The 14224-nt window shown below is 45.8% G+C and overlaps 1 protein-coding gene across 4 annotated transcripts; it reads right to left on the reverse strand.

Moving 5' to 3' along the window:
• Positions 1–1350: 1350 nt before the first annotated feature.
• Positions 1351–5794, reverse strand: MRPS33 (mitochondrial ribosomal protein S33). 4 transcript variants are annotated; one of them, XM_035127676.3, is made up of 3 exons: positions 5751–5794; positions 3914–4178; positions 1351–1503 (listed from the first exon to the last, which is right to left on the reverse strand). In XM_035127676.3, exons 2-3 carry the CDS (start codon positions 4129–4131, stop codon positions 1398–1400), a joined length of 324 nt encoding a protein of 107 aa, XP_034983567.1. In that variant the 5' UTR covers positions 4132–4178; positions 5751–5794; the 3' UTR covers positions 1351–1397. The 4 variants fall into 4 exon arrangements, with proteins under 4 accessions (XP_034983567.1, XP_060135919.2, XP_060135918.1 ...); XM_060279936.2 differs by having other exon boundaries at positions 5568–5794; XM_060279935.2 differs by having other exon boundaries at positions 5546–5794.
• Positions 5795–14224: the final 8430 nt, after the last annotated feature.

The raw sequence follows: 14224 nt of genomic DNA on the forward strand, positions 1-14224 counted from the left end.
AAGGGACCTTAAATTTAGAGACCGGAAGTTCCAAGTATGTACTCCTGACAATGGGGAATGGAAGCTAAAAGAAAGGTGCTCATTATACCAAGACCTCGCTGTAATTTATTGCACACTTTTAGGAGAAATGCATATTTCGGTTAACCATGTAGTTCTTAGGCAAAGAACATGTCTGATTTCTCACAGCATATATCACTTTTCGGTATGCAACAAATTCTATACATTTCAATAAAGGATGTAGGGTGACAGCCAACCGAGATGTAATTAAGCCTGTGCTTTTAAAGAATGGCCACCGTCATCTCAAGGGCAGGTTGGAGGAAACGGTGAGAGAAAGCAGGTGTTCTGCCACTAAGCCACAGGTCACTCTAAAAGATGACCCTACTCCAGGGGTAGGCAACCTCAGGCCCGTGGGTCAGATGCGGCCCAATCGCCTTCTCAATCCGGCCCACGGACGGTCCGGGAATCAGCGTGTTTTTACATGAGTAGAATGTGTTCTTTTATTTAAAACACAACTGGGTTATTTGTGGGGCCTCCCTGGTGTTTTTACATGAGTAGAATGTGTGCTTTTATTTAAAATGCATCTCTGGGTTATTTGTTGGGCATAGGAATTCATTCATATTTTCCCCCCAAAATATAGTCCGGCCCACCACAAGGTATGAAAAAGGTTGCTGACCCCTGCCCTGCCCTATTCCTTACCCTAGCTTTTAATACTTGAGATTTGTTCCCCCCCCATGCCCGCCTTATTTCCGTAATCTTAAAATTGTTTTAATCTGTTTGCAATATCGTCGTGTTGTGTTTTAATTGTTGCAATTTGCCCTGGGAACTTGGCATAACAAATTATAATACTACTTCCGCTACCACTACTGATAATAATACTAAACAGGACCGGCTAGCTAAACTATTTTTGCTCAGGGGCAACATCAGGGTGGCAACTTGAATAAAATATTGGGAGGGCCCAGGTAAGCCCCACCCTGCATAACTGATCACAAGACGCCGGGCATGCACACCATTTGAATGGCAATGTTTGTCAACTATGGCCTGGCCTGGCCCCTTCAAATATTTTTTTTTGGGGGGTGGGGAAGGGACCTTTGTCCCTGGGAGTTGGCTCCTGTGGGCAACATTCATCCTTGGCCCACCCTCTGGAGGCCGCAAGTCCTCAGGAGACCCCCTCTGCTGACCCCAGCAGAGTGAATCCACCCTTTTTGCTATCACCACCACCAAAATTGACGGGGTCATGCAGATAAATCTGCTACAGCCTTTCCCTTCCTTATGTTATAGGGGCAAGACGTTTGCAAAGGATGCCTCATCTTGAGATAAATTCCCCGGCCTACTTAGTAAACAGTCACCATCTGTCCAAGATGTGTTTATTAAATACAAGGTTTACTGCAACAACGGTGTTATTTCTTTTTCAGCGCTCTCTTTCCTTCTCCTTTCACAGGGCGTCCTTTCCCGCGCAGCTTTTTCAGCCGTTTCATCTCATCTTTGAAGTCTTCATGTTCATCTCTGAAATGAAAGAAACAAAGCTGGTTAAAAGCACCGAAGCGTTGGTATCTGCAGGGATTTTTTTTCTTTAAAGGGGGAGGAACATAATTGAAAAGTGGGAGCAGGCAAGTTTCAAACTAAACAGATGAGAACAGTGCCTGCACATTTTGCCTCGTATTTAGTGTTCAAACAGTTGCACTATTTTCTTACATGAAACGGGATAGCCATCATAAGATTGGATGGGTTTGAATAAGAAACAGGAGACAAGCCTCATGTTTAGTTCTTTAGCGAGTGTTTTCTCAAACAGCTCATAGGCCGGCTTTGCACATAACAGTATACCATGGTTTCTTCAACAAGGCATGATTTGACTTTACTTATTAAATTTGTATCTTGTTCTTTCTCCAAAAGGAGGCCTGGGGGGCAAACATGTCAGCACTAAAATAACACTAATAAAACTTCCAGAATCCGTTAAAACCAACCTTTTAAAACTAGTTTAAAACTCTCAAATCAATGATTTCAGGGTCACTAGGGGCAGAACTTTCAGCCATCAAAGGTCTGGGTAACCTGTAGCACAGATAAGAAACCATGCATGGCTTGTTTTGTGAAAAGCTTGGGTTTGTTTTCTGGATGTTTTGCATTTGAAGCTTGATGAACATCTCCGGCGGGATGGCCCAATCAAGCCATTGCTAAAGAAGGGTGTTGCATTTGCATGCAACACCAAGTCACTGTTAAAAAATAAACCAAGGTTCTTATACCAGCAACAAACCCTGGCTTCAAATCATGGTTTGTAGCAGCAAACAAGCCATAGTTAAGCTGCTGGAGAGGGTGTGGATAATCAATCAAACCATGGTTTAACATCGTGTGTGAACCAGACCATAACCTCAAGGGTGACCTGAAGAGGTAAGTAAGTATGTATAAGATTTCACCCATCTTCTAATAAAACCAACTTCTTAGACTTATAGAGCATAAATATTTAAGTTTAACCCTTAATGGTAGCAATGCTACTGACCATAGTCCACAATTTTCAAGTAACAACCATGAGGGCTAGGAATATACTTTCATAAAATGGAAATTGAGATCAATGCCTTTCAGGAATCCAGGTTCGAGGTACAATAACGGGATGGCCTATGTAAAGACTCACAGAAATGCCTCAGCTAAGAGCAATACAAATTCCCCTTACAGCCAAGAAAAAAGATTTCCTGTGAAGTACTCTTTATCCTTCACTAGTTATCCTTTTAGTTTTCCCGCTTAACACATTATTGAAACTTGTACCCTTCTGTCAATGCGGTATTCTTAAAACTGCCAGGGATCATGCAAAAGTTTTGAGGGGGGAGGGGGGAGCTTTAATGAGACCCAAGAGAGAAATCGCTTCATGTGTCTTGTTTGGCTGCAGGAAGCATTCTGCTTATACTTCATAGGATCAGAGTATGCCTTTTAATAAAGCCAACTTTGATTAAAGAGCCTTGAACTGAATTAGAGCTTTAATTTTGATTTACCTTTCCGAGTTGCTCTACTTGTCCATTAGCGAGATAATGTCGTTTGCCTAAGGCTGTCAAGCTGCTAATATTGTTAGATGTTCATGAAGTACCTTTCAGGCCATGATTTTGTTCCACCCCCATAAAATGCCTACTGACTATCTGCCTGCAGCCAAATGCATTTCTGAAAAGCGAGATCGTTAACCCATGTAGGCATCTCGGAGTAAGAGACCTGCTAAAGAAAGGTGCTTGCAAGAGCCAAGTGTGTAATTTACATCTTTCCTGTGCCAAAGGGATGCCCTCCTGTGAAATGGGCAGCTGTGACATTTTCTCCCCAGCAACAGAGAGCACCTGGATGGCTGTTATACCGGATTTAAAAATAGCAGCATGCACTGTCTATTACGCAAAAAGCATTTTGAAGCCAGTATGATGTCAAAAAGGGCTAGATTTCATGGCCTAAAATGCTGTTTGGAAGAAGCTGGCCTGATAACAGAGAAAACAGGAAACCATGGCTCATATCCAGCAATAAAGGTACCTTCAGCGCTGTGGGTCCAGTTTTATGAAACTCCCTTCCAGTTGAAGTCAGACAAGTCCCCTCCCTGTTGGGCTGAAGACTTTAATCCAGTAGGCATTTTAATTGATGTTTGATTTTATAGTTTTAACTGATTTAATTTTTTTGTATTTTATCTTTGTAAAACACTTTGATTATTGTAGTTCAGTGGTATATAAATGAGTCAATAAATAAAAACTGGAGGGCACAAGGTTCCCCTCTCTTGATTCCACTAAAAAGACCTGACTTTGGAATCTTGTGCACACAAAACACATGGTTCCTTCCTCTCTGCCTGAAGCAAAGAAGCAGGCTCAAACCACCTTCACCAGCTGTAGATTTTAAGGAGCCACCTTCTCCTCTCAGTCCCCTATCCTCCCTTCATCATCACCCCCTTCGCCTGGATCACCTGTAGAGGCCATAGAAGCGAAGTTTCGTCATGAGGTTGTGGTAGGTATGGTGCGGAGGATACCAGTCATAAACTTCCTTCCGTTTCGCATAGGGCTGCTCGCTTAACAGCTTCACGACTTTCATGGACGATGAATCAGTTGGGCGAGCCACTTCTCCAAATATCCGAGCGCTCAAGTGGGCCATCCGTAAAGCGTAGTAGGAAAGATTGGATGACATCTCCAAGCACAAACTGGGCGGCACATGGAATTGTGGGCACCTCCTCACTAGAAATGGGGGAAGGTTGCAGTAGTGAGACAGTCTAGTACGCCAAGAGTACGTTTCAATCAAACGTCTACCGTACTGTACTTCCATTTTCAACATTCTTAAAACATTTTGTACCTTCAAAACTTACCTTTTCCATTAAGCTATCGGCATAGCCTAACCTTCCCCAAGCTGGTGTCCTCCAGATGCTTTGAACAAAAGCTGCCATCATATTTGATCATTGGCTATGCCATCCAGAATATCTAGAGGACACCAGGTTGGAGTAGCCCCCTGGTTCATAGTCCCAGCAACTAAAAAGAAGTCTAAGGATTTCCATATATTTGTCCCATTACTAAGGGCCCTTCTTTACATCCTCCTTGAACTTTTATAGGCCCATCTGCACTATATACTGTATTTAAAGCAGTACCAGATCATTTTAAAAGAGTCATGGTGGGCACTAGAGAATCTTGGGAAGTGTAGTTTGTTAAAGCTGCTGATAACTGTTAGGAGACCTCTATTCCTCTCATGGAGCTACAATTCCCAGAATTCCCTGGGTAGAATTGATTGTTAAACCAACCCGAGAACTATAGCTGTAGTTAGGTTGTCTCCTACAACTCCCAGCACCCTTTAACTACATATCCCAGGATTCTTTGGAGGGAGCCATATACCGGTAGCTGTTTAAAGTGCCTTGATACAGCTTTAAACGTATCGTGCAGATATGGCCATAATGCTTCCTGCTTTTCTGGATGGAGGACCGAGAGGGGTGTGCGAGACAGTGAGACTGTGTGAAGAAACTGGCACGCTGTTGAAAGGCAAAATTTGTATTTGTTGCTCCAACTGCTTTCACCTAGGGCGCTTGCCCCCATTGCTAGCATGCAGCCCTGGAAAGTTGCTGAGAAGACAAAGTGGCCCCTGGACTGAAAAGGGGTGAGAATTCTGCTGCCTTCCAGATGTTGCACTCTATCTCTCACCAGCCCCAGTACAAGGATTCGATATAGCAGGGACTTCTTTAAAGAAAGATACCTTAGGGAAAGAAAGGTGAACCTTTCGGGAAGAAATGCAGTTGGAGGGGACGGTCAGGGAGGAAGAAGCTGCAGGAGGAGCCTGGTCGCGTTTGCTCACAAGTACTGCTATCTCTCGCTGTGTTAAGCCGGGTTTAATCTCACGGGAAGGGCACGTCGGGTTGCAAACCTATACAGTACTGTATCTGTTCCCGGCAAACGGATCCTAACTATTCTGACGCAAGGCTGGACTCTGGAGCGCGCTTCCTGGAGAGCAAGCCCCAGCCAGTTCAGAGATCCCATCGCGATCTGTACGGATTTCAGCCTAGCGTAACGTAAGGAAGCGCGCACGGATGTGACTCGCTCCGAGGAAATGAAATGAAACGCACCCAGTTCCAAAGTTAAACGCACCCGCAAGGCGGAGGCAGGGGGGATATAGGTAGATCCAGCAGGGGCGACAAGCGCGCTTTCCGTGCCCAGGACTCTCTCCCGGGAGTTTGCAAACGGCTTTGCTCACAACCCTCCCGGGAAAATGAAAGCAGCTCCCGTCCACACGAAGCGACCCTTTGCAAAGCGCTCCCTCCCGCATCTCACCTGCCCCAAGCGCTCCTCCGCCTGCAGGAAGCGTGCTTTCTCCTAACCGTTCCGGCCGATCAACGCGCAAAATCTCGAAAGCGGAAGGCGCTGCCATGGGGAACCTTGGAAGGTGAGCACGCGCATGCGCCGTATCCCCAAAGGATGCCGCCATTCGGCCGGGCCCGGGGGTGACGTCAGCGTACGGAACCCAGAGGCTCGCGCGGCTCCTCTTTCAGCAGCGAGGAGCTGCGGCGCGTTTGCTCCTTAAGTGATAGCTAGGCGGCTGGCAGGATTTGTGCCGCGTAGTAGCCAAGATCCTATGGCGCACACCTAAGCCTATTAAAGCCAACGGGCTCAAGCCGGCTGGCGCTCCTGTACAGTATGCACTTTACAGAGGATTAAAAACCCAACGGGGCTTTCTGTTTACACGTGCCTGCCTCTGCACAGGATCGGGCTGCTGTTCATACAAACAGTCCAAAGCCTGTAGGTTTAGATGGGAATCTGGGTGCGCACTTGTTACGCTCCAATCCTATGCACTTGGGAGCAAACACTGCTGAACTCGGTGGGAATTGCTTCCGATAGACACAGGATCCAGCTGCACTTTCCGTTAATTGCAGTGGGGTTCAACCGCTTCTATTTGATTTTATTTTTTTATTAAGAGTGTTACAACCACAACAATGCCCTCTGCACATTTTACCTGGAAGTATGACCCGCGATTGAACACATTTGGCCTCAGTCCAATATACCTGAAGGAGCGTCTCCACCCCCATCGTTCTGCCCGGACACTGAGGTCCAGCACCAAGGGCCTTCTGGCGGTTCCCTCATTGCGAGAAGCCAAGTTACAGGGAACCAGGCTGAGGGCCTTCTCGGTAGTGGCGCCCGCCCTGTGGAATACCCTCCCACCAGATGTCAAAGAGAAAAACAACTAGATTTTTAGAAGACATCTGAAGGCAGCCCTGTTTGGGGAAGCTTTTAATGTTTAATAGATTCTTGTATTTTAATATTCTATTGGAAGCCGCCCAGAGTGGCTGGATAATAATAATAATAATTCTGACAAAACATGCCTAGGCTTGCAAATGAAGACTGCCCATTCTGCACACGCTTATGCCGGGATGCCCACAAGATCAGGTTGTTAGGATGCAATTCTATCCGCAGCACTTATAGAATAGAAGGACCTGTGAGTAAGAATGTAAGGGGTTCAGAATGGATAGTAGGAATCATACGCATGGGGGGAGTGATCCATATTGGCTTCAGTGGGCCATATGCCTCTCTATACACCAAAATCTTCACAACAGGCTATTTTCTGGTTCTGTTGCTTCCTTAGGGTGGATGGAAAGGGAAAGGACCCTATCAGTAGTGCCCCCACTATTGTGGAATACTTTCCCTGAAGAGGCTCACTGGGTGTCTGCCTTGATCGTTTTGATGCCAGAGAAGAACCTTTTCATTTCCCCATACCTTTTAATCTAAACAGTTTTACTGCTATTCAGATCCTTACTCTGCTCCTTTACATTAATTTGAGGGTCAGTGCAAGATACCGCACAGCCTTAGGTGGGCAGCCTTAGATTTTTACAGGGCCCTTCCTCAGAGAGGGAGAAACATTGCTGCTGCTAAGAGTTATGTCTGTATCCCTTTCCTAGAGCACCCCATGTTTATTGCCACAGCCTGCCTGCCTTTCCAGGAAAAGCCATAGAACTTCCTGTAACTGAAAACTGATTCAAAATACTGTATAATATTTCAGGAAGAGAGGCACTGAAAAGTGTGGAATAAGTGCTCCTGTTTTTTATTTTCAAAACAGTTGCAAACAAATCCGAAAGTTTGTTTCAATAGAAGCATGGGATAAAATAAAATAAAAGAGCCTTCTCACTGAAGCGCATTATGTGTTGATAGTGTTATTTGCTGCTTTTTATTAGGTGGCACAGTGGCTCACAAAGGCGGCAGGCGGGTGGGCGCTGTGCAGGCAAAGTGTGGCCCATAAAGCCACACCAGTAAACAAAAGAGCTAACGTCATTTGCGCAAGGTGCCTTGTTTACTTCTCGGCAGAATGGAGGAGGCTTTGTATAATTCATAAAGCCATAAATGGTTTGGGAGCCCCCATTTGCTCTCACTTCTGTTTTCCCACTTCCACCAGGGAACTGAAGACTGACTGCTTCCCAGAACAATAGTTTAAGGTTACTTTGGTATGGCGATCTGCATTTATGACCTTCTGCCATATATTCATAGCGTGGGGACCTTGAATGCCTGTGCTCATTGTGGAGTGTTATTGCCTGTGGAATCTGTCTCTCTCTCGCATAGTGTATAGTGTATGCATTTTAAGCAGCATTATACCACATTAAACTGTTCTGGTTTCCCCCTCAAAACCCTGGGAACTGTAGTTTGTAAAAGGTGCTGGACATTGTCAGGAGACTTCTAGTCCTCACAGAACTACAATGCCCAGAGTGGTTTAACAGTTAATCCCCCTTCCCAGGGATTAGATAGGATCCTTCCCACCTTGATCTGAAAAGCTGGGAATTTAAACTGGGACCTTTTGCTTGAAAAGCATGGCCTCAACTTCTGAGCTACAGGCATTCCCCATTGAGGATAATAATAATAATAATAATAATAATAATAATAATAATAATACTCCCCACACATCTGGTTGGGTTTCCCCAGCCACTCTGGACAGCTTCCAGAAAGAAAAAAAAGGATTCTTGGCATCATCACAAGGCTTTCTAGCCCATGAGCTGCTTGCTCTACTGTTAATTTATTGTATGCCACTATGGACAAACAGATTAATTACCGCTCTGACCACTATAATTGCTGATAAAGGCTGGGGGTTTTTTTGGGAGAGGAGGTGTATTTGTGGGCAGCACACACACTGATCTTTCTGCTATCTGTATGGCAATCTTTGGGATTGATGAGCAGCAAAGTTTACACAAGGAAAGAACTAATGTTTGCATTAGTGTTGCCATCTCCTATAATTTCATACAGTTCATGAACATGGCTCTGCAGATTACATGATAGAATGCCTGCTTGATCAGCTTCTTCTTCTTCTTCTTCTTCTTCTTCTTCTTCTTCTTCTTCTTCTTCTTCTTCTTCTTCTTCTTCTTCTTCTTCTATCACTCGTAGCCGAGTAAGATTGTCTTCCATAAACACGGTTTTAACAATGAGTACGTAAGTGATTGTGGAGGCCAATTCTGGATCCATACGTCCTTCCACAGTGGGGACATTGGTTTCTGGGTGGGAGTTGATCACGGTATGGATTTGCTAAGCGTGCCTTCCTCTTAGCATGTTTCTCCCTTGTGCCCTGAGTTTGAGTGTCTTCAGAGCCCATGACACCTTTGGTAAAGGCTGTTCTCCAACTGGAGCGCTCACAGGCCAGTGTTTCCCAATTGGCCGTGTTCATACTACATTTTTAAAGATTTGCCTTGAGATAGTCTTTAAACCTCTTTAAATGCTGGTCACACCAGCATTACGCTTTCCATTTTTGAGTTCTGAATAGAGTAGTTGCTTTGGAAGATGATCATCAGGTCAGGCATCCACACAACATGACCAGTCCAACCAAGTTGATGTTGAAGAACCGTTGTTTCAACACTGGTGATCTTTGCTTCTTCCAGTACACTGATACTAGTTCACCTGTCTTCCCAAGTGATGTGTAAAATTTTTCGGAGACACTGTTGATGGAATCTTTTGAGGAGTTGGAGATGGCGTTTATAAGTGGTCCATGTTTCACAAGCATATAGTAAGGTTGATAGTACAATAGCTTTCTAAACAAGCATTTTGGTTTTCCTGAGAATGTCCCGGTCCTTAAACACTCTGTGCTTCAATCGGGAGAAAGCCACACTTGCAGAATTCAGGCAATGCTGGAGTTTGGCATCAATGTTGACCCTTGTGGAAAGATAACTGCCTAGGTAGGGGAAGTGATAGACATTTTCCAACGTTACACCACTGAGTTGAATTTGTGGTGCTGCAGAGGGGTTATTTTGTACTTGTTGGTGCAGCACTTTGGTTTTTTGGATGTTGAGTAATAGGCCAAGCTTTTTGTAAGCTTCTGCAAAGATATTTAGGATGGTTTGGAGGTCATCCTCTGAGCGTGTGCACCAGGGCCGTCCTTTCCATTTGGCTTAGTGGCGCGGTGCGCCAGGGCGCCTCCCCATCAGGGGCGCTGGGCTGGGGCGCCCAGAAGCCCCGCACGCTGCTCATGTTTGAGGCGGCGAGCAAGGTGCTGCTGCTGAAGCAGCCTAGCTCTGCCGCTGCCCCTCCTCCGTCGCACTTGCAGGGGGCAGTTGACTGTATCCTCCGCTGGGCGCTGTCCCCGCCACGCCCCCTTGCAACAGCAGGCTTGCAAGGGGGGCTTGGTGGGAACAGCGCACCGAAAGGAGACCTTTCGGTGCGCTGTTCCCGCCACATCCCCTCGCAACAGCAGGCTTGCTAGCCGCCGTTCCAATGGCGCCTAGCAAGCCCGCCCAGAGGAGGGGCGGCGGGAGCAGCACTCGAAAGGGCTCCTTTCGGTGCACTGTTCCCGCCACGTCCCCTCACAACAGCAGGCTTGCTAGCTGCCGTTCCAATGGCACCTAGCAAGTGGGGGGGGCACCAGAGGGATTTTGTACCACGGCGCTGGATACCCTTAAGACGGCCCTGGTGTGCACACTACGTTATCATCAGCATACTGAAGCTCTATGACAGAAGTTACAGTAACTTTTCTCTTTGCTTTCAGCCTTCTCAGATTGAAGAGCTCACAAGGGTCACAGGAACATGCAAGCCCACTCACCACGACAAGGTGATGATCCAGTGAGTGGGGCTTGATCAGCATACACACAACAACAACAACAACGTTGCAGTATTCTTATGTGCTGTGTGATCTTCAGATGCACAATATCATAGGCACACACAACAAGATACTCGAATCGCCAGTCTTCACAAACCATTTTAGGGAAGATCTGCATCTTAATTCTAGAAAGGGAACTTGGAACTCACAGAACACATTTCTCCAGGGGTTTCAAAACAGCATTAGATGGCCCACAAAACCCCATTATGCATTGTAGTGTACATAATGGAGAAGCTAAAGTGCTGAGAATGGGAAACTGAGTTGAAAGTGCTGCAATCTATGGGTGGGTGTCTGGGACTTAAGGGATCCCCAAACAACAGAGATTCATTGCAGTTGACTTGCTCAGCTGCAATCCTAATGCCAGTTACCTGGGAGTAAGCCCCATTGAAATCATTGGGACTTACTTCTGAGTAAGCAGTCATAGGCTCATGCAGTACAACTTAGTACCCAACACACATCCCTCCACCTCTCCCTTTATAAGCTGTTTTCTTTTTAAGGAGTGAGAGAAATCAGTGGCAAAAACATATTGATTCAGTCATCATGCACTATTGCAAAACGGAATTAAATGACAGAGCATGCGGAAAAGAAAAGGCGTAATGGAAACATCTGGCACTGTGCTGATAAAACTCTTGCAGCAACTACCCTTTTAAGAGCTCCCCTGGAAACTCACCCATTCATCATGGGCTTCCAGACCGAAGAAATGCAGCTATCTATGCCTAACTGTGTTTGTCCAAGTGTAAAAAACAAAAACAGAAATCCATGGGTAACACCCTGGGAAGATAATAGTCTCTCAAAATTAGTAGCAGCCCCTGAATCATCAGAGGTGTTAAGTGGTATGTTGTGTTCAGCTTTTAGCACTTGTTGGGGGGGGGAATCTGCAAGTAGTATGGTCAAGGCACCTCTCTCTCATGCCAGCAGGCTACACCATTTTTTCAGGAGGCTTCTCTGTGGCCCGGTTTGCAAATATTGCTAAGCTAAACCATATCAAATGAGCAGGTTCCTTCTTTGAGTGAAGACCAAGCCAGTGCTCCTCACCTGGTCCTGTGGCTTAGCATAATGCTACATCCAAATTTAGACTTGTGTCTGCCTCCCCCAGAAAAACCACAATCAGCAAAGCCAAGAACAAATCTTACCGGTAGATGCAGCTCATGGCTAGTATGGGGCGAGACGTAACACTGAGCCAAACCCTAGCTTAGTCCTGGTAGCATGGCAGTGGCAGGACTGCGAGAGGAGTGTTATGGCTGTGATATTCGTTGTGGGAAGCTGCATACCTGCTCTTTCATGCTAAGCCATGGTTTGGCTTAGCTTCATGTGTTAACCGAGTCATTGTGTGAGACGGGGATCAAAAGGGTCACTGAGGGAAATTGGAAACAAGCAACGCTTATGTAGACCTGCTATTGCACTACTGGAGGGGAGCTATCACTCAGCAATAGACGTTCTATGTTTGAGAAAATGGCTCTGTGGAAATCCTGATGTGAATTAACCTGATCTGTGTCTCCTGGACTAATGTATGAATTAGCTGTCCACTAGATCGTGCACTTCCTGGATCGTTGCAATGCAGTTCTCAACTAAAAAAATGAATTGAAAATATGTATTTAACTACTTATCTATGTACTTTCATGTGTGTGTTGTTGTTTTTAATCCCAGATTAATGAATGCAGAAATCAGACAGAATAGAAATAGTCCGCCTTAATCTGGGATTTTAAATGAAAATTTGGACTTATTCAGTTATGCATAATAAAGTATGCATTTCTTCCTATATACATAAAAATGTAAGGCTGCAGTTTGCGTGGCCAATAGGCAGGCTGCTCAGGTCAGGTGTTTAACAAAGACAGGGGAGGTCCTTCACAGAGTGCTTTGCCAGTTTGTGAAGCACACCCCTCCCCCATTAAACATGGCTGCATCGAGGTTCAACAAAGTGGGGGAGGTGCTTCAGAAAACCACTCCTCCCCCTCTTTTAAAAGTGGGTGGTGCTTGGAGCGAGCTGCAATGGATGAGTAAGGTGTAAGGAGGCTAGCCAGGAAAAATAGAGCGAGCAGGGGTGGCAGCTCCTAGTAAAACATGTCTCTCCAAATACACATTTTTAAATTTATTTTCTCTTGAAATATACATTTTGAAATCATCTATCCCTAGGTAGAGTATGTACCTTCTGTGCAGAAGGTCCCAAATTCAGTCCACAGAATCTCCAGCTAGGACTGGAAAAAAATTATGTCTGGAATAGTGGAGAACTCCTGCTGGTCACTGTAAACAAGGGTGCCACAACTATGACTTGGAATGGAGTGTGAGAGGTGGGGCAGGGGTGCCAAATTTGGGCAATCCACAGGACGCCACTGAAATATAAGACCCCAAGGTCCATCCCATGCCTGTACACAATGCTGAGCTTCATAGACCAGCAGCCCTTTTCCTCCTCACCTTCAGGGTCTTGGCCACAGAGAGCCAAAACAAACAGTCTCTCAAAATCACAGACAGCCTCTGAGAGTGACTCATTGGCAGTGTTAAGTGGTATGTTGTGTTCAGTGTAGTTCTTGTAGGGAGATCTGCAAGTCTGGCCCAGGCGCCTTCTGGCTGTGCTATGTTGTGATCATCTCCTCCTGTTTGTGGAAGGTGCCCAACTCTGACCCTATGGGCTTTGTTGTTGTTGTTGTAGGATCTGATTCAGAGGGCTCCTGGCCGCCAGATTCCAATTGTCCTCATTGGACATCTGTCCATGTGTGTAACAGAGGAGCTGAAGCATTTCCTGAAGCCTCAAAACCTATGTTTTTGGGAAGATTGCTGAGAACTCGAGATTGTGTCTCTCTCTGAGATTCTGAGTTGTCAGCAATCTTTTAGCCCTAAGAGCTGTCCCCCTGCACAACAGCATCAGGTTCAGAGTCAGATACTTAGTTTCACTCCTTAGCTGGTGACTCTACAGCGTTTGTGTCTTGAACATGGCTGACCTTTAGTGTTACTCAGGGCATCATGGGAAATCAAAACAGTAGTGGCCTGTGCCAGAGTAGTGACACCACTGCCAGGAAAGCCTGCTGAGGGGAAGCATTGGGTCCCTTTTTGTAGGAAAAATATGCTAGGGGACCCTTCAAGCTTGGGCCACCTGTGGTCACTCTGTACTTATAAAATTTATCTTGAATAAGCCTTACACGACTTACGTTCTAGCATGCTTCTAAGATGAGAATAAATTACCCCACACTTGTGCACCTATCCTTTTGGTCAAATTACTGGTGTAGGCTTGCAAAAGATTGGGAAGCCAGGAGAGATGGAGAGGGGGCTTGGACCCCAGGGCTAAGTCAAGGTGTATCATTTGGAGTAATTGCTCCCATTTGTCATCCAGACTCATAATGGCTTTGAAGTAAAAGAAATCATTAGTCGGAGGCAGGTCCATAGTATGCTTATATAAGGAAGCTATAATGTATGTGAAACACTTTGGACTGCTTGAAATGTGCTGTATGGAGTCTAAGCATTATTTTGGGACTGCTGGTGTAGGTGAAATAACTTCAACGTCCATTTTAAGTTGAATTATCAACCACACCTTCAGATGCCAGGATAAGGAACTACAGACATACTCACTAAGCCAGGGGTCCCCAGACTACGGCCCGGGGGCCACATATGGCCTCCAAGGCTCTTTTATGCGGCCCCCGGGGACTCCCGCCACCTGCTGCCGCCGCCCGCTTTTACCGACGCAGTGTGGCGCGGC

The sequence above is a fragment of the Zootoca vivipara genome, chromosome 9, assembly GCF_965207765.1.
Source record: "Zootoca vivipara chromosome 9, rZooViv2.hap1.1, whole genome shotgun sequence".
Taxonomy (NCBI): Eukaryota; Metazoa; Chordata; class Lepidosauria; order Squamata; family Lacertidae; genus Zootoca; species Zootoca vivipara.